Source organism: Semicossyphus pulcher, unplaced genomic scaffold (assembly GCF_022749685.1).
Source record: "Semicossyphus pulcher isolate SPU_LCO1_2020_fin unplaced genomic scaffold, fSemPul1.0.p SCAF_12, whole genome shotgun sequence".
In the NCBI taxonomy this organism is placed as follows: Eukaryota; Metazoa; Chordata; class Actinopteri; order Labriformes; family Labridae; genus Semicossyphus; species Semicossyphus pulcher.
This window is the reverse complement of record NW_027211626.1, coordinates 4,453,815-4,474,479: the sequence shown is the minus strand read 5'-3', so window position 1 is coordinate 4,474,479 and position 20,665 is coordinate 4,453,815. Positions and strand designations below refer to the sequence as shown.

The window sequence follows — 20,665 nt, the reverse complement described above, 5'->3', positions numbered from 1 at the left end:
AAACTGCTGCTCCCCATGAATACCAACTTGAGATGAAAATCTCACAGCTGCAAGGTGGAAACAGAAAGCAGCCCGTTAGTAGTCGAAGAAAGAGAGAGTGTGTGTTTGTGTGTGAGTGTCTGTGCCAGTGTGGGTAGGGAATGAAAGCTCAGTGTTTGGAAAGCTGCACCACTGCCTTGAATAAATATTAGGGCTATCTCCGGCTGTTTGTGGTTTCCTCTTTAACACTTAACCTCTAGATTTCCCTGTTTTACACATCTGGACAGGAAGTTAAAGGTCTTTACCAAGTTTGAATAAATGCTTCACACACAACAGATCCTTCCTTTCTCCATTTTCCAAGCAGGGTGCCAGCATTGTACTAAAACATCTGACTCTGTTCAAATGTATGACTCAGGCTTGTATTATTGTACTCTGATGTTTTGTCATTATTGTAATGGTGCATTTTTTTCTTTTTACATGTAATACCAATTAGTTCACAGGTGAATTTCTATAACATGCAGGCACACAGCTGGACTTTCTTACCCAGCAATGTTTCCACTGCAGCTACATGGAACCACACAGGATACATGTCATAAAATATAGATGAGAGCAGCAGTGTGCATGTAACTGCACACAAATATGCAACACTTGCCAAGCACTTCTGCAGCAATACAATGCACTGGTAATTCTGTTAATCAATGCAGACGTGTTTTTAAACATACCAACATTACGTTTTCTACCTTTGTCATAGTTATCTCAACAATTGCACCTTGCAGTGCAGAAGACTACTTACTCTGGGAGTGAAGTCCTGTGCAAAGATATTGTGGGATCACATAGCAGCAGCACAAAGAGTACAGAAGGATGTTTCTGAAACACAGTCAGAAAACAACATTACCTTAACATGCAAACTGAGCAATAAATGAATTTTATTACAGTATTGATAACTGTGCAGAATTAAAGCTGAAAGCCAGTACTGGCGTCAGATAAATGTCAAATTACTCACAAGGTCACTATTAAATAATTTACCTTTTGACTCCTCCCATGTCATAGCTTGATCTGGAAATGAAAAAATAAAACAACCTCCTACTGGATAGATAGATTGGCTTCCAGTAGAGAACAAGACCCTGGATAGTTGCTCCCTCAGCAGGAGTGAGAAACTTCAGGTCACACAGTGAGGGGTCTCTCTCTTATAGGTCTGACTGTTGTCATTTATTTGGGGGAGTGAGTAAACAGTCTCCACAGAGTCAACTTTACATTCCACTGAGTTGTCCTGCACCCATCTTGGATTTAATAGTAATGTACTTCAAAGAAACAAAGAAACAAACAGTGTAATACCCCAGTTGTAGTTTTATTTTGACTCTTCTGTGCGACAGTTATTACCAAGTAGATAAGCTACGAAAAACATAATGTAACCCTGTGGTGGCTTTAGTTGCCCAGCACTCCTGGGATCTACATTCTCTGCGATCTCTATGGTTGCACAGTATTCAAACTTCATTGTTTCAAGTGTCGCCCAAACGGAAAATCAAGATAAGCTGACTAAGAAGCAATTCAAGTTGTTTACTCAGGTAGACAAAGAGAAGGAAAAGAAATTACAAGGAGGCAGATCCTGAAATAAGCTGTACTTTTCATTGTAGTAATAACATACGAAATCCATGGACGTACATTGTGTTTGTATAAGATATCCAAGCTTTCACAGTTTTTACAAGGAACTTTTAGAAAATGCTACTGCAGGAAAATAAGAAATGAAATGCTAATGCTAATTGTTCATAAATGTCCCTCCCCAACATTTCCTAATCTTATCCTGTTGCTTTTTACTTTACAAGTCCTGAATTGATTGTCCAGAAACAATGTTAGTATATATACAGTATATTATTTTATTATATTTGATGTCTTTCCTATTTAATATGTACCCCTTTTTAAAAGGAGCCCCCCGGCTAAGGAATTTCATACATGTACTTTAAACGGATTGACAATGAATATCTTGAATCTTGAAATGTTCCATTTACAAGTGTCCATGCTGCGCGTAAACTGCCCCTCTGGTATGTGCAGTAACGCGCAGTTAGATGCGCGTGAGCGTGCAGCAGAAGCAGCGGCTGCTGTCGGCGTCAGATTGAGAAGCGGTTAGCTCGATGGCTAGCAAACAGTACAGTTCACAGAGATACATGGCCAGTCTAGCCAGTGTAACGTTATCATTTAAAGGGGCGTTTCTTGTATAACGTTAGCCAAACCAGGAAGTGAAATAGTCAATACAGTAGTGTTTTCTGTCAACTCCTTACGGTGAACCGACGACGAAAGGACTGAATTTGGAGCTAACGTTGGTTAGCTAGCTAACGTTAGCTTGCCAGCGCAATGGTAAGTAACTGTTTCCTGCGCGGCTAATGTTAGCCTCGGTGACAACTGTTCAGTGGGTGGCTAACGTTTCGTTAACTGTTACCGTAAGCTGAATGGCTTTCAAGTGAGACTTTTTTCTTGGTCTGTTCAAGTATATTATTTTATACCTTTGTCTGATTCTTCCTGACCCTTTCTGGGCCCTTAACAAAATGTTGTTTTGGTAGCTTCCCACCTGTAACACTAATATTACCCTTTGCCGAGATTCTTCCCACCAGATAGGCAGACTCACTCTCTCACTCACTTACTCACTCTCTTTATAGCATAAATACCATGTAGCTAAGTTTAACAGCTGTCTGTATTTGTTCGGGGTTTTTGCTGTTGTCGTAAAGATCCCCCCGTTTTAAAAATAAACTACGTCCATTAAGGCCCTGTCATTTATATTTTCCAATAAAAAACACATTAGATGTATATTTTACCTTCTTAGAGCCGGCTGAATTGTCTTAAATGTCTGTTACATTTCTCCAAGTTTGGGTAAATGCGGTATTTAGCTTTTTGTGTTTGCGTTTTTCAAATGACAATTTGGTGATTATTGTAAGGTGATACATTCATCACCGATTATTTAAAGAACTAATATATTGTACGTATTTTTATTTTTTTAATAAAATGACAAATTATATCTTACATGTTAAAATGACACTTGCAGACAGGAGTAAAATAAAAAGGACCTGCTTGGATGAAAGTCAACAGTATAATATATTTTCCATAAATAGGTAAATCATAATCCTACTTGTGTCATATTAATTGCTTTTGTGCTGATTCTGGCACTGCAAAAAATGCTTAACAACTCAATAGTATTAATTTGTGACTTTCCAGTTTTTATTGTAGTGTTATGAGCAGACACAGATATGCAGCATAGCCAGCAGCTCATACTGACAGATTAGTTGGTTTACTGGCATCAACATCTTAGCATTCCAGTACTGGCCTTACTTCACCTTTTTATATTATCCACATTAACAGCCTTAGTGCAGTTCAAACAATGCAGGAAGTTTAAGAATAAACCCGATAAACCAGTTGTTGGAACGACCCCTAAACTCAACATAGCTGCTTCGCTTGATCTGTAATATTGACCCTAAATAGAAATTAAACTGAGTTGTTTGTATAACAATTAGACATATCTGTTTAGGAAACGTTGTAACTATCTATTTTACAGGTTATACTTAACTATTACTTTTCCCCCCCTTCCCATGCCATTATCAGAGCCCTTGCAGAGTAATCATAAAACAGTCTTAACAAAAGCTTCTTTCTCTGATTTTAATATAACGATTCAGCTTGGTATCGTCCTTTTTTAGCGTGATTCTTAAGGCTCAGTTGTTGAATTTTTGTGTGAAACTACTTTGTGTTCATTTCTGTTAAACAAGAACAAACAGGCTATTTCAAGGTCTAATAGTGAAGTATTAACACCCGAGTTAAACCTTGAATTGGACAGATGCAGCCAATTAATTCATTTAACTACTGGTGTGCTTGTACGTCCTCTGTGTTGTGCCTTTGTTTTTAACTGACTGCTTTAAAAATATTACTTCTTCCAGGAAGGCATTTGGATATTTTTAACACCTGGTACTATTTCTCTCTTTTTCAGTCATCTGTGTCCACCGGGTCAAATTCAATTGTGTCACATATTGGTTTTCACTGGCATGAACACAATGACATGTTGCCTCCCATCGGATGACTTATTCATTTCATACATGACTAATTTAGAGAGCTTCTGTACCATTGTTTTTGCCAGTTTTGTTTGCCCCAGCTACGGCCAGAAACAACTACACGGCCTCTTCTAAATACATTTGAAGCTAAAAATGTTTGCATTAGAAGACACTGATGTCTGTGTTTATTTCTAACACAACCAATTGGTAATATAATATTTCAAGACTATTTTTGCCATGTTATTCATAGTATTTTCCTTTACTCTGTCACGACTGCCATAATTATATGGGCCATTAAAAACTCAGACCAGAGGACAGGTTGCCTCCTTTGCCAAATGTAGACCCCATGCCCTAGTAGTAATTCCACTAAACAGTTTACAATATCGATCCTTCTTCCTACATATTCTAATTTTTGAAGATTGACTTAGGCTTTGTGTAACTTGGAGGATTGCTTTTAGGACACAGGTTTAAGTGTGGTAATTGAAATGAGTAACATGATGACTTTTACCTTTAAGGCAAACAGGTGTATCCCAGATGATGTAAGGCAGAACGGCCTGTAGAGACCAAGATGACTGAAGTCCAGGCCACGGTGGAGTTCTCTGTGGAGCTCCACAAGTTCTACAATGTGGACCTGTTCCAAAGAGGGTGAGTTTTATTTCTATGTCTCTTCATACCTCATATTCCACACATGGCAATTCTTTAATACTTTATGATAGACAGTTCTCCCTCCTTTATATTTAGTGCATGCATTACATAACAGTCAAGTTTACCTGCTATCTTGAGATTCATCAGCTGTGATGGCTTTCGAGCTTGTGTAAGAGAGGGACCAGAATGTATTCTTTGAGTGTCCCAGACAATCTGTAACAGTTGGCTGTGTTTTTTTTTTACCTTCAGGGGACTCAAAAAATGATCTTTGTAGAGACAGCATACAATATGCAAAACAGTATACTATTTTGAGTATACTATTTTATGTATTATTTTAAACAAGCTTTTCTCAGCTTGTCTGGCAATGGAGGTTGTTTCTCCTTCATGACATTTCACAGTTAGTATTGGAGGTCAGGGTTGGGCTGATTCATGATGCCATCGTCCACACTTATATCCGGTATTAGTAAAATTATTTTAATGTTTGACCTGCGAGTTGCATTTTTTTATGACTTTGTATTTTTGCTGGGAAACACCAGATTTCAACACTGAGTAAATAAGTGTGCATCATGCTCTGATTCAGTTTTTAAAATCCCAGTGTAATCCCTGTGCAATCCCAGTGCGTCTATCCTCCTGCTTGCCTGCTGACAGCGCCTGTCAGCCACATAGTCAATCACTGTGGACAGCAGCAGAGCAGGTTGTAATGTAACCACTGTCTGGTTCAAAGTAGTTAAGCTGACTTTACTGACACTCCTCAGCAGAGCAGAGAGCAGTACGGAGTCATGTTGCTCTGCCTCACACTGTCAAGCGTAACACTGCCCTCCATTTCTATCACCCCTCTCCTCTCTCCTCCTCCTCTTCATCAAAGTTCATTTTCATTTTGAGACTTTATGTAGTGAACAGCCTGCCATGGTGTTGCTCCAGCATTGCTCCCATGTACGACCTTGCTAAAAAAACAGGAGTGCACTATGTCCACTATGAAAAACATGGTTGTACCATTTTTTCCAGTTGCCATGTCTCATGGAAAACTAAGTGGGAAAAATGACTCGCATTGTTTAAACCGCAGACCTCCAACAGTTTTGGTTTTTAACATCTGGAATTGACAGCACCAGTGTGGTGATACTTCCCTCTGCTGAGATAAAACTCCAGCTCTATGCTCTCAGCCGGTCAGTGCTTTAAGAGCTCAGGTTTACCACGCGATTGACTGCAAGAGAAAGTGCTCATTATTCATTCATGAAAGGTGTAGTGTCGTTTTACAAGTAGAAGCACTTGTAGCTGACCTGTGCAGTTTATTTCCCTTTCATAGGTCTCTAATGATGCTCCAGACCAAGCTAATGATGCTTGGTTGTCATGCCATTATTGTTTTGTCTACATTTTCAGGTTCTACCAGATTCGTGCCAGTTTGAAAGTGCCGCCCCGGGTGCCACACAAAGTTGAGGCCAGTCTACTTCACCCGGGAGGTAAACACTTTTTTGAAGCAGTGTACTGGATAATCCGATTTTTGCAACCTTGTTTAATCTTTTTGGGCTCAATGATGTATTTACCCACTACTTTGGTGAGACTTAGCCCTGCCCCCTTTCCCTCAATTCTCCATTTGAAGTTATCAAGGTAACAAGGTTTCCTTGTAAACACAGGTGACACTAATTTAGTTTTACTAATACTTTAGTAACACCTGCATATTTTCTTGGATTCAATTTCAGTTCTCAGAAAATTAGTGCTGTTCAGGGAAATGAGCTATTCTAACTGAACATTTGGTTTACTTATTGTTGTGTTGGCAAGCAGTTGACACTGGCTAATCTCACATGCCACTCCTCGTTCTCATTATTTCTCTAAGGCTTTGTGCATATGCCTCGCCTTCTTACAAGAGACCTGCAGAGCTTATTTCACACTGACAGTCAATTTTCTGTTTCATGAATAAACAGGATCAGCAAGAGTGTGTGTAGTTCCCATGCTTAAATGTTTAATTTTCATGTTTCAACTTTTCATCGTTGCTTAATGTAGTAGAAATAGAAACAGCTACACTTCATTCCTGGCACAGGTTGTTAGAATATTATTAGCTGTATGTTAGCTGATTTGTAATCAATCATCAACCAAACTTATATCTGAAAAATTTACTGTAACTTTCACTCCATCTTTGAACTTTTAGTTATGTGCAATGCAATGCGCATCAGTGCTTCTGTTCCTGGTCACATCACCAGGTTGTGTGTTATATAATCTCTCAGTTTTTATTTACATAGTTAATCATGGTGTTTTTTTTCCAGGCTCTGATCTGGCATTTCCTGCTTCAGTCCAAGATGATGTAATCAGCAGCAAAACTTTCCAAATCCTGTACAAGAATGAAGAGGTTGTGGTCAACGATGTCCTCCTCTTCAAAGTGATGATGCTGCTCGATGAGAAGAAGGTACATTTCCAAAGTGATGTGCTCTTGCTAGGGATTTGTTTTTGCCCTCGCCCGTATCTCAAATATCTGCATACCTCAGAAGGTTTAGTTTGTATAGCAAACTGATGCAGTTGTGCACCAATTCTGTGGTTGAAGCCACACCCAAAGGATATATTTAATATTTATCTAATGACACATCAGTTAACCTGATGCTTCTGTGTCTGATAAAGATCCAACCTGGGCGTGATATGTTGAACTCTTGCATAATAAATGAAAGAAAAGATGTACTGTTCATAAAAGGGATAATTCTGCAGGATTGTGTGTCATTATTACTTGGAAGAAGTGCTTTTTCTGTTCAGGGGATCAATATGTGGAATGCCTCACCTGCAGAGCTCAAACTGGACCCTGACTGGGAGCATATGAAACTCAAACTGAGACAGTTTTTGAAGAGGGCTCAGTCTTGTAGTCATGTATGATTTTGTGCTTCCTGTTTTACAGTAGGCTTTATTGTAGGATATTTTGTATCCTGTATTGTTGTATCTGTTTTATGGTTGAGTCTGTTGGGACTGTCTTTTGTGCATTTGTCGTTGATTTTATATTTCTTAAAGGCCCATCTAGGGACGGGCATTGCAAATTAGCCAAGGCTATAAATGCTATAGTGTGTGGCATCGGTTTACTTGCTTCATGCTTGTCTCTAAACAAATAAACATAAATAAATAAATAAATTGTGAAAGAGATTTGCCCAGATTTGACAGACTGATTGCTAAATTTATTGATTTCCCAGAGTCCCAATCTTATCTCTCTCTAGATGCTATTTCTCTTTGTCTTCTTAGTTTAAAATAGACATACAGTTATAGCATTTTTCAAAGTGTTTGTTGTTGACAGCTGAATATAAAACTTTCATCACAGGTTTTCTGCAATGGCTTTCTATTTCGCCCTCTATTGTGACGTATAGTGTTTTACATTAAATCAATAGAGGTGTTTTTCTTCAGCTGGGATGTTAGGCCCGTATTTCTTTAACACCGAAATGATCACTAATTCATCGTTCATATGTTCATTAGTAGCATGATGCACTTTCAAAATGAAATTGAAATGGAGAAATTTTTAAAGTATTAAAGTGATAATCTCAGACTTCTCAAAAGATCGTTCTCTGTGGCGGCACCTATGGCGGTAAATGGTAATTGCAGGAGCACACTTCCCAGATATCCAGACAGTGCTGCATGTGTGACGTCCACGGTTGGCTCCGGTTGTAACTCTTGATTTTCCTCGCTGGCGGTCGCTTTCCTTTTTAGACTGTTTGCTTCATCTGAGCGTCGAATTTGTTCCCTTTTCTTTGGATTTTCACTTATTTTTGAAGTTGTATCTGTAGTCATCCATCTTTTCTTTGTTTGTTCAGCCATAGTAGATTACTGTTTACTCGCAACACTTACAGAGACCGGAAAAGCAGCCGCTTAACTTAAACTTGTGATTGTGATTTTTTTTCCCACGAATGTCGCCATTGACACGCAGTCCATAATATTGCAAATGCAAAGGTTTTCATCAGTGGGCCATAGGCTCAATCACCATTGTGTTACCTCATTCGGCGATAGATACTGACTTAACAGACATTTATTTACATGACAATCTTCGAGATTATCACTTTAACCTAATGCAGCCTCGCTGTCAGAATGAATATAGCCACAGAAATTGCTTCCAATTATTTGTCTGTTCCCCTCCATAGTTTATTCATTTGAAATCTTGTGTTAGCAAAGCGCAGGGTAAACTGTTCTACTGTCAGATGAAGTATTTATGACAGCCGGGGCAACAGATTACAACAACCAAAGGCTTGAACATGTATCAGGCTTATTAGAGCTGATACCATCGAGCACAAAGTATCTCTTGATAGCTGTGATACAGATCTGACATATTCATTCGGGACATCATTCTTTCATACACAGGCTCTAAATGTGATGTCTCGTCTGTTTTGTTATCATCAGGTGGAAGAGTCCCTCAACGACATGGATTTTCAGCTCTTCTTGGATTTATATTTCACAGATGGTGATTACACGTAGGTGTCGCAGCATTTTAACTGAATGTACTTGTTTAAGTGCTTATGTATTTGATATTTGCATCTCTTATGAAAGTGAGGCACTAATGGGCTCCTCTGTTTCTTTATTTAATTTCCACAGGCCAGATGATCCGAGCTCTCTCCAGAATATCAGCGGCCGCACTCTTCGTTTGCACTTTAGCCTCCAGCGAGGCATCCACCAACATGTCAACGTCATGTTTGACTACTTCCACCTGTCTGTCATTTCTGTAGCCATCCATGCCTCCCTAGTTGCTCTACATCAGCCCCTCATCAGGTCAGAGTGGTATCTAACCTACTCCACAATCAAGATTTTAGCTACAACATATCTGTTGAATTTTAACTTGTTGATATTGTTTTTGCTATTTAATTCTTGTTGGAGTTACCCGAGTTTGAATTTTGTGTTTATCTAGTTTGCCTCGACCAGTGAAATCCACATGGCTTAACCGCAACGCTCCAGCACAGAGCAAAGACTCCGTCATCCCACCTCTAGAGAATGTAGTGTTTGGCAGCAGTTATGTCAAGCAAGTATCACCAGATGTAAGTGAACCATCTTTGGAAATGTCTTTATTTTTAAGTGAAAATGCCAGGACACCTTTGGGCTGTTACAAAAGTCTCGAAGGTGCCACCATCCTATCATTTACAAGTTTTTGTATTACAAAAAGCCTGAATAAGGCACTGCATAAAGAGTGAATGAAGAACTGTCATAAACCTAACGATAAAGATTTGCTTTAGATATTGGGTTGTTTTAACTTATACGAGCTGCAAGGATACAAAGGTTTGGCTTGTATTTTCAAAGCTAGGCTGCCTGCCTGTAATGCAGGTTATGATTATTGCATGGACATGCCTGTCGTCTCAGATTCAACAGTTTTATACCTCGGGTAGAATGGTGCTTCATTCCTTGCACCTGAATCCCAAGACTATGTGTCGGTCTGTTGGCAGATAGGGCAGAAGAAGAGGAAACTATCAGACTGCTGTCACATTTGGCCAGGAGTAATTGGCCCCTGCTGACAGAGGAAGGTGGCCAGCTAGTGCTGCCCTGAGATGCGGTTGTATGACTGTAGCGGAGTCATTCAGGCAGAACCGAGGAAATGCCTCTCACCACTCCTTGATGCATTGGTAATGGGCAGCATGGGAAAAACAACCCATCGACTACTATTAATTTCACTGCAGGAATCCATGCAGACGCTGCTGTAAAGCATTGCCATGTACATCTGTAAATAACTGTCAGTTTAATTTGCTGGGATTTATAGGGATTTAGAGGGCACGGTAATATCAGAGTAGTGACATACATCGTTCCAGTGCCACAGTTTTTAATCCTTTTCTTCTTTATAGTATAAGCCTGCTTAGATCAGTGTTTAAATCATTGACTCAAATGAGATTTATGTTGCTGTGTATGAAAGCTCATCTCTGCTCTTAATGTGCATAACAGCAGTATAATATTGATTACAAAGTTAAATCAACTACAGCCTCTTCTCTGTGTCCCCTATGATCCTCAGGGCAGGACATTCCTGGTATCTGACAACTGTCTGCAGCATGCCTTCGGTCTGCACCATAGCCTTTGCTCCAATCTCCTTCTAGCCTACAAGGGCCTCTTTGACTACTTCACCTCTATTACCAAGGACCTGCCCTCCTCCCATCGTATGGAACTAGGTATGAGCCGTGGGTTAACATTAACTCATGTCAGAGAGTGGGCTTATAACAAGTTGTAAGCAATGAAAACCTCCTAGACATATTTTAATATGGCTCTGCACACTGTTTACTTAACTTACAAGCACCAACAAGAATAAGTCTTCTTAAGGTTATACAATGTAACATTTTTATTTTTTGCTTTGGATGAATTTTCATTGTTTTGTCTTTTCAGCGTTTCTGTTTGTTGCATATTGCAAGTTTGTTTTGTTGTCATATCATTTCACCTGATCCCTACACATTAACCTGTTCTCCAGCAGACTACACAACCAGCAACCTGCTTAGTTTATTCAGCAATCTAACTGTGGTTAACTCATTTTCATTACACTTGCATCCAGGAAATGAGTCTGTTAACCGATAGACTAAAACCAAATTGTAACCTCTCCAAAACACAACTCATCTTTATAATTACTGCTGACCGACCCTTCTCCACACGAGTGGACATATATTAACCAATCCCAGAGGACCAAATAATACGAAGGTTAAATATGCCTATATGTGCAATCTTACTAGCCAAGCCCAGCATGCAAGTCCTATATGAGAGAGTACTCAGAAGACCATATCCCCGAAGTCAAAGGCACGTCTACATAGGTATGTCCCAACCCTTACAGTACCTCAAATCAACCTGCCTTTCTTTCCTTTTTCCTCTTCACTACAGCTTCCTTCCTAGAAAACACCATGTCCTTTCTATGTCCCACTTTCCAGAGACAATATACTTTAACTGTTGTCATGTCATTTTTACACTACTGTATATATACTCTGTCTTTCTTTCCATCTTTATAACTAGACCTTGGTCAAAGACCCTTTTCACACTGTGGTTCGATAGAATTTGTTGGCTATCTCTGGTGATTTAATATAAAAGTACTTTCAGGCACCAGTTCTGTCTAACACTGCTTCCTTGTTCAGCCTGTTGTACAGGTTCTTCTAAAAAACCTTGTGTTTAATTAAATGAATAAATCATGAATGTAAATCTTAATACTATTGTTTTTTTGCCTCCTCAGAACAACTCGACTTAGAGGCCCGCCTAGCTGATTTATGTGAACAAGTCAAGGTAAGACCTGTTGAGTGCTGCCCTGTTTTTGTTTTATGAAAATTCTCTTCTATAAAAACATTTTTAGGAAGCAACAAACCTGGTACATACTCACATTGGTGCTTGGTTTATTGAGCAGAAGGAGTTAACGGGAAATATGCCTGAAGGTCATAAAGAAGATGTTGGAGAGTAAAAATCTTTTATTGGATGAATGTGTATCTGTGACTGGAGGGCATGGGTATGATTTATTGTGCAATCATGTAGCATTTTATAAACGATAGAAGCAGTAGCAAGATTAGCAGATGTGTGTATGTGCATATCAATAATCTCTGATTGAAGTGGTTGGTTTTTGAACAGTAGGTTTTTGTGGCAAAGGTGAACCAAGCGGTACCAGCTGCATTTCCACCAAAAGTACCCAGGAGTTTTAGTCCCTGGAGCTACTTTTCAAGGGATTAAAAATGTTCCTTTAGCCCATTGTTTTCTGTGATTCCACTGAGGTCTAACCACCCGCCGATCTCTACTGAGTAGCTCCAAATGACGTCAGCATCGCAAGATGGCAGCGCCTATCACGGGGGCTATTTTGGCATCAATTCCGTACAATGAGATCAGATGGAGACATGTCGTCTATCTTTATATACAGTCATTGATACTACCCCCTAGCAGGGACCTTTTTAGGGGGTAAAATCCTGCAAAAACAGCATGCAAAATGTATCTGTTGCTGCATAGAAGAGGAGCAATTGTTTTAACAGTGTGGAAAATGTTTGGATGTTGCATCACAGTTGGTAGAATTGCGTTTAACACTAGTCTCTGACAGCATTTCCTTATTGTGTAGGTGAAATAGCTCGTCATTTGTGGTTGGGTCCTTGAGTTCTGAGAGATTGTCCCTCTTTAGAGTGTTTTGCAGAGCTGTTGAATAATCGGGATTTCTGTAGAAGATTGTCAGGGTGGTATATTAAGCAGGTCAAGTATCTCTACTGTGTTCCAGTGTATTGCACTTTGTTTCCCACTATAGGATTTTATATTATACTCTATATCCAATGACAATGTGTCAAACAGACAAAGGAAGGAAATATATTTGAACTTACATTTATTTTGGGAACTTTGTATAGAATTCAAGCAGACAGGCATTGTAGGGGAAATAGGCTCACCTGAGCCCTCTGGTGGGTGAATTCTATTATTTTATTTTTCTTTAGCAGAAAGCTGAGTCCCCTGACGAACTGGCAGAACTGGTAAATATGAACCTGGCTCAGCTCTGCTCCCTGCTAATGGCACTCTGGGGACAGTTTCTAGAGGTGGTGTCCCTGCAAGAGCATGTTGCTGCACTACTGGCTATGGAGCACCATACGCTAAGAGTGAGTCCCAGCTTCTAAAATAATCTACAATCAAATATCTGACCATGACAGTAATCCTTTATTTTTGGATAAACTATAAATTATTAATACTATTAATTGAAACCTGACTGTATATTCTATAATGTGCTGTTATCACAGGTAAGACGGTTTGCTGAGGCTTTCTTTTGTCTCGAACATCCAAGACAATCTGCACTGGCCTACCAGGAACTACAGTAAGTGGCAGCAGCATGTTCGTCTTGATTGTGAAATATGTTATCCAGCCTGTGCCAGTACTAGCTTGTCTGAAATACTATTCTCCAAGTATGGAAACCCTTTTTTTCTCTATCTGTCTCTTACTGCTGCCCCCTCCTCCTCCTCCTCCTACTCCTCCTCCTCACAGTGCTCACAGTCACCAGCAGATGACTAATGCTATCAAAAGCTCCAGCTACTTCCTGTCTTTGCCTCCACTTCCAGTGGAATGTGCAGACCTTGATGGTGATGTGAGCTCCCTGCCGATCATCTTTGAGGATAGATACCTGGATTCCATCACTGAAGGTCAGTGACACAGTATTGCCACATAAATAGAGATACAGTCAGAAGGCTCATCAGCCATTTTTAAACTAATTATGTTTTTGTTTGTCGTATTTTCCATATTTAACCTGGTATGATTCTGAAGATCGTGATGGACCCTGGCTTGGCATGCATAATACAAGGACTGCCTCATCATCCAGCAAATCAGACAAGCCCAACTCCAAGGACTGCAGTGCAGCAGCAAGCCCCTTACCCGAGTCTCGGTGTGCCCCTATGGATAACAACTGGTCAGACAGCTATGATCCACCGCCTAAGTCTAAAGGAAAGTCAGTCAAACTGAAGAAAAATTCAAAGACAGACAACTCCAAGAAGCTGACAAGACAGGGCTCCAAAGACTCTGTTGTGCTGGTGGGTTACAAGAACCTTAAAGCTCCCTTTAGTGACTCCGGCTCAAAGTACAAAGAAGGGGAAGCTCCTCTAAACCAAGAGGAAGAAAAAGATACCTTGCATGGGGACTCTAGTTGTTTAAGGACTAATGCCAATACTGTTTTTGACTCTGGTGCCACGTCAGCACGTCCTGGGAACAGTACTGTTGATTCTGTTACAGATGACAATGTAACTACTGCTGCTTTTCAAAAAGGTTTTTTCAAAAATCCAACAAAGTTGGACGCACAGAATAATCCTCAGGCAGGTACTGGGGCTATTGCTACATGCAACCAACCACTTCACAAAGATGACCACAATGGTCGAAAGCTACCACAGTGGTCTGCTGGGCTGAAGCAAATTGAGGTGAAACCAAGTAACAAGGACCCATACCAAGGAGACAAAGTAACAGTTCTCCTACCATGTCGGACCAGTGGAACTCAGAGCTGTAATCTTCCTGAGATCACCCAGACGGACCTATGTGACTCAAAACAGTCTATGGTGGACTCTGTGTTTGAAAGGCCAGGTAAAGAGGCCGCACAACATAGCCAGTCCTTTAATGTCTCCGTAAAGGTAAAGAGTGATTGTATCAGGCTGCCAGATGGAGGAGCCCCCAGTGCCTCGTCTCGCCTTTCAGATTCAGGAATTGAGAGTGAGCCTAGCTCCTTTGCCACCCAGCTTGTTCAAGGCCTGCCGACTTGTGCAGTGCCAAGCGTTGTTGAATCAGGTGTTGCCTCCTCACAACCAATGGATAGGCCTCTTCTGAGTCCTGCACCACGGCCTCTTCAGCAAAGCTCATTGCAGAAGCCTGGCGCGGCAGCAGACATTCTTTACCCAGAAAATACTAGTGCTGTCAGTGGAGTCCAGTCCTCTCTCACATCCATCAACTCCCTGCCTTCAGATGAAGAGGGCGAAGGATCCTCTCGGGGTTCCAGTGGATCTGAAGTCCGAGGCAGGAAGTCCAGTGTCTTGGTGCAGGAGCAGAGTTTAGTCTTCTCTGAGGACATCTCAAACAGACCTGCCATCGATGTGGCCTGCAACCCCGACTCTGTTGCAAGTGATTCCAAACTTATAAAACCTGCCATTGACTTTGAAACAGACTCCAAATTAATAGGGATTTCTGAACTTGGACAGGAAGGGGCAGCTGGTCCTGCGGCCGTCAAAGAACCACGCAGTGAAACCAATACTGCCTGCCCCTCCAGTAATTCTGGCACCAGTAGCACTGACATGGTAAAACGTGGGATGGTAGAGAACTACTTTGGCTCTTGCTCCAGCACAGATGTGTCTGAGATCAGCCCCGTAGAAACATCTGCTATCACACTGGGAATCCAGACAGGACCAGGACAGGTTAATGAGGAGGAGGACGAGACTGAGCATGAGATGATCGAGAACGGTTACTATGAGGAGGGTGATGGCTATGCTTTCGTGAATGGTGTAGCTGACGAGGACCGAAGTGGGGCTGGCGAAGCAGCAGCTGAAGAGACAAGTCTTCTGTTCGAACAACTTAGCATCAGTTACCTCCAAGGAAAAAAGGATTTATCAAAAGCTCCCATCTGCTCGAATCAAGCCTCCAGCAGTGTTGGGCACAGTTCGGGAAGACCCCCTTGTCCCTCCACCTCCTTTTCCTCTAATCTCCGGTGGTTTGAATGTGCACCCACACCACAGATGAAAGCGTGAGTCATCTTTCATAATCCTACTTAATGTTAAACTAATGCAGATATTAGTCCTGACTCACTGATACATTTGTGTTTATCGACTATTTTATTCTCATTATGCAGGTTCATTAAGGCCAAGGAAGAAATGAAACAGCTAAAGCTACCTGGCTTCTTGTATAGTGAGATACCTGAGCTGGCATCCACTGTGCCCTACTTCAGCTTGGAGGAAGATGAAAGCTGTGAAGAAGGCATCCATCTCATAGTCTGTGTTCACGGCCTGGACGGTAGGACACCTTCCATTTCAAATTAAATTTTTAATTATTGTAGTAAAATAAAACAGTGATGTCTTTACTTTTTCTACTTTTATTAATGCAGGTAACAGTGCAGACCTGAGACTGGTGAAGACTTACCTGGAGCTTGGACTACCTGGTGCTCGTATAGACTTCCTCATGTCTGAGAGGAACCAGGTGAGTGGATAAGCACGCTGGCACTGCTGTCATCAGATATGAGTAAGAATGAGCTGTAACACCTCTTACGAGAATCAAACAACCTCAAAACATACTGTTTCTGCTTCATTTGACATTCTTTTCTTCCACAGAATGACACTTTTGCTGACTTTGAGTCAATGACTGATCGACTCCTGGATGAAATAGTCCAGTACATTCAGATATACAACCTCACAGTGTCAAAGATAAGGTAAAAAATTCTTCTGACCAATAGTTATATTAGTCTATTTTCAATACAGATTGATGAGGCTAAACTTCCTGTCATAAATGTGTGACAGAGATGCTTTCCAATGTTGTCTCTAAGTATTCTTCATTTGCAGCTTTGTAGGTCATTCATTGGGGAACCTCATAGTTCGCTCAGTGCTAACTCGGCCAAGGTTTAAATGCTATCTGAGCAGACTGCACACCTTCCTTTCCCTCTCTGGGCCTCACCTTGGCACATTGTACAACAGCTCTGCTCTTGTTAACACAGGTAAGCTTCAAAACAATCTGCTAAAAATGGAAGATAGCCGATCCTGTCATTTAACCTCAGTCCTATCCTGCTGTTATGGGGAGCTAATGCCATTATGGTAGAAGAAAAAATGCAATTTAGCTATGTGCCTTTGAAGAACGCTAAATGCACCTTCTGCAAGAAGCCAGGGAGCTTGCGATCTAGGACGCCCGCCTCCGATTTCATGTCTCATTCAAAGTCATCAGGCTTGAAATGTAGACTGCAGACCCGAATATTTTTTTGATGATCCACCGGTAGGTTCTCGTGGTTTTTCGGATTCTGTACCGCTCTGACTGCAGCGAAAACAGTAGTATTTCACTCCAGCATCCCTTGTTGGGCTGTTCCTTTCAGAGGGAGGGGCATAATGCACGCTGGGTGTTGTAGGAACTTTCTCAACAGCTATGGCACCAATTTCAAATATTATTGCTTCCATCGATTACAGAGAACACCAGCTTTGACTGACGGTAGCTTTTTCCAGGGACAAATTGCTTTCTGCTGTGTCATTGTGGGAAAGCCTGTTGAATCATTTTTGTACCTGTTTGTTCCTAGGCCTTTGGTTCATGCAGAAGTGGAAGAAGTCCGGGTCCCTCCTGCAGCTGACGTGCCGCGATCACTCTGATCCTCGCCAAACTTTCCTCTACAAGCTCAGCAAGAAATCTGGTTAGTTTTGCTCTTTTTAGACCCCCAAAAATATGCTGCACGTGTGGAATATGGGAATGTAAAGATAACGTTCATATTTATTTGCTGTTGAAGGTCTGCAGTTTTTCAAGAATGTGGTGCTGGTGGGGTCACTGCAGGATCGCTATGTCCCCTATCATTCTGCCCGGATAGAAATGTGCAAAACTGCATTAAAAGATAAACAAACAGGTAAGTTGAAGCAAAATACTTGATGTGCACACTGTACTTTCCAAGATAAGATGTTTGTTTCTTAAAAGCAGTGGAGCTCAGAAGCAGAACAAACCCAGTCCTATGGGCTCTGAAATACCAAGGAAAGTGGCAGGCCTTTGGGCCGTGTATTTAATGCTGCTTCTCCTTATTATCTGCAGTCCAAATTTTAAGAATTTTGAGTATTTAGACACTGACAAAAACATTTTCAGCACTCCTTTTTAAATCTGCTGTCCCTCCCTATTTTACTACTCTTTACATTTCCCTCTTATCAGTTCCTTATTTCTTTCCTTCTGTATCTTATCTGCTAAAAAGGAACACAAAGCACTTAAGACTAAATTTGGGTTGGCTATCTAAAACCTAAGCCATCATACAACTCTATACTTAGTTGTATAAAGAACAGCAACAGACCAAACCCTGCCCTGACCAGCCTCTTTGACTCTTGTTTATACCAGGTCCTGTGTATGCTGAGATGATTGAGAACCTGCTGCTGCCAGTACTTCAGAACAAAGACTGTAATCTAGTGCGATATGATGTCATTCATGCCCTGCCCAACACAGCCAACTCCCTTATAGGCCGGGCCGCCCACATTGCCGTCCTCGATTCTGAGATCTTCCTGGAGAAGTTCTTCCTTGTTGCAGGCCTCAAATTCTTTCAGTAGAGCGGCAGAATCAAACACATGGCTGGAGGAGAGGAATGTGGAGCTAATACCTCACTTCATCTAAACCTTATCCTGATTATTGGTATCTGAATTATCTCGTTTTTTAAATACATTTACTCTCTTTTACAAGACATATGAGCAAAATCACAATTTCTTTAATTTCTGTTGGAATCATGGTGAATATGGAGTTCGCCATTTTTATTTTTCTACTGCCATTTTTAAAACATTTGTTTGTTTTTGTTTGGGAAATGATTTCCCCACCACATGCTCTATTTTCAGTGTTATTTATGTTTTCACTTTTGATCATTTTACTCCAAGTTATTGATTTCATTTTAGATGCTGAACTGGAAATGTAGCTGCTACAAAAATTAAATGGCTGTTTTGGTGAGCTGGCCCAAGTCACGTCTGCACATACTGCCCTCACCATTGCAAATGTTTTTCCACCAATCTAAGAGACACTGCATTGATTTGCACCACAACTACATTTTACAAGGTTTTGTACTGAAAATGGTCATTTGTACAACTTACTTTTTTATCAACAATTTTCCATCATTTTTAAAGGCAATGATTGCATTTGAAATAGGATTGTTGCTCAGACTTTGCAGCCTTGGCTTTGGTCTTTTATGCCCTTCCTTACCATTGCAGCGTTCTACACCGCATTTGCCCAGCCTGGCGTTGGGAGAACAAACCTACAACATAACTACATTTTGTCACAGGGGTTTTAAGCTATGATCACGATTCAGCAAAAGCACATGTTGGTTACATGAATTTGTTTTATTGAAAGTATTTGGTCGGTATCTTTTGGTGACTATTTAAGTGTTTAACTGGAAAGTATTGCTTGGAATAAAAAAATGTTTCTTGGAAAATTGTTTATATATCATCATACTCTACCATTAAATATGCATATTATGAACTTGTTTAAATTACCTTTCTTTGATTCTTGAGTTCATTTGGGATTTGGAGAGCTGTGTTGCACTTCTGATTTAAAGTATGTACACTACACAATTAAGTCTAATGTTTATTTACATTGACGTACAGCTCCTCACTTTTGTTGTTATTTGGGTTCATTATGACTGAGCACATAAAGCAGTCGTAGTAATTTTATAATTAATCAAAGTTTTATTTTGATACTTTCAAAAGAAATGATCATTTAAGAATTTCTTTTCATTCTTTTAGATTTCATTTTTACGAATGACTAAATAGCCCTGCAGATGGCAGTGTCATCACTGTAAGATTTTTAGCTAAAGAACTAAAGTGTGGGATGTCTAAGTTAGATGTCACACTGTTTCAATTTGAAATGTCACAATAATCCTAATTTATTCTTTTTTATTCTCTGCCCATGCAATTGTTTTGGAAAGAGTGATCCGTTTACAGTCTAACAGAAAAAAGATTGAAGGCCTCAAGTTAATAATGGCAGAGTAATTTAAGTGGTACATACATACACAATTTATTTTCACTAGATAAAAGAAAGATGAATGACTTTCCCCTAGTTTTGATTGAAATATTAAAGCCACAGGAACAAAGTGCATGCAAACATATACATAAATACTAAGTATAAAGTCTAGGAGAAATATTACTTTTGGTTATTATCCTGGCATGAACAGACAAAAATACAGGTGGGCACCTTAATCAACTCTCAAAGCAGAAATAAATTGGAAACAGATGCAAATCTTTACAGAAGAAGAAGAAATTTTGACTCAATATTGAGAATTTCACACGCGATAGTCTTCCTGGTATTGAAACGGGGGTGCAAATCTCTTCAGGTACAAAAGTCTAAACGGCCAAATAATGCATACAGCTCTTTATTTTCGTTTTAGACACTTTTATTTGAACATTTTTACCTGCTAATATTTTGGGTTGTTTTCGTAGAACATTTTTTAAATTTCAAATTATTTAATCAGTAGGCCATGTCTTTTTTTCTGCGTTTTGACTTGAAAGAGTAAACACCCACAAAGAAGATATATAGCCATCACATTGCCGTGAAAATCATTACAATGTCGAGCATTTTTCGTTTGGGCTGTGCACGACTTTAGTAAGGTACCTGCAATTCCGGGCATTGTGATGCATTGTGGTCAAAATAAAGGATATGCTAATTAAACGATGACACATTTCCCGGAAGAACCTGATGCTATTAATCGCTGACAGGAGGGGTCCCAAACGGTCCGAACACTTGTGTTCGAACCTCCCTCTAATTAACACGAGATCACTTTATCAACGCAAAACATGGGGGGAACATCCTCAATAACATCTGTTTACTTCTGTATTGAAATCTCTTTATATTTATTATCAGGAATGGATAAAGATATTTTTTATATTTAACTGATACATAGACGGTAACAAATAATAACAATTATAGAACATACTGTGAAA

At 40.1% G+C, this 20,665-nt stretch overlaps 1 protein-coding gene across 2 annotated transcripts; it reads left to right on the top strand.

Annotated features, from left to right (window-relative positions):
- The first annotated feature begins 2,098 nt into the window (after positions 1-2,098).
- On the top strand, positions 2,099-19,192 carry fam135a (family with sequence similarity 135 member A). Of its 2 annotated transcripts, none has more exons than XM_069658671.1 (21): positions 2,099-2,331; positions 4,523-4,652; positions 6,030-6,109; positions 6,911-7,050; positions 9,006-9,076; positions 9,198-9,371; positions 9,508-9,634; positions 10,594-10,747; positions 11,297-11,374; positions 11,785-11,834; positions 13,010-13,165; positions 13,304-13,377; positions 13,545-13,699; positions 13,821-15,771; positions 15,877-16,037; positions 16,129-16,220; positions 16,352-16,449; positions 16,580-16,731; positions 17,299-17,409; positions 17,503-17,616; positions 18,090-19,192. In XM_069658671.1, exons 2-21 carry the CDS (start codon positions 4,576-4,578, stop codon positions 18,293-18,295), a joined length of 4,221 nt encoding a protein of 1,406 aa, XP_069514772.1. In that variant the 5' UTR covers positions 2,099-2,331; positions 4,523-4,575; the 3' UTR covers positions 18,296-19,192. The 2 variants fall into 2 exon arrangements, with proteins under 2 accessions (XP_069514772.1, XP_069514771.1); XM_069658670.1 differs by having other exon boundaries at positions 13,007-13,165.
- Positions 19,193-20,665: the final 1,473 nt, after the last annotated feature.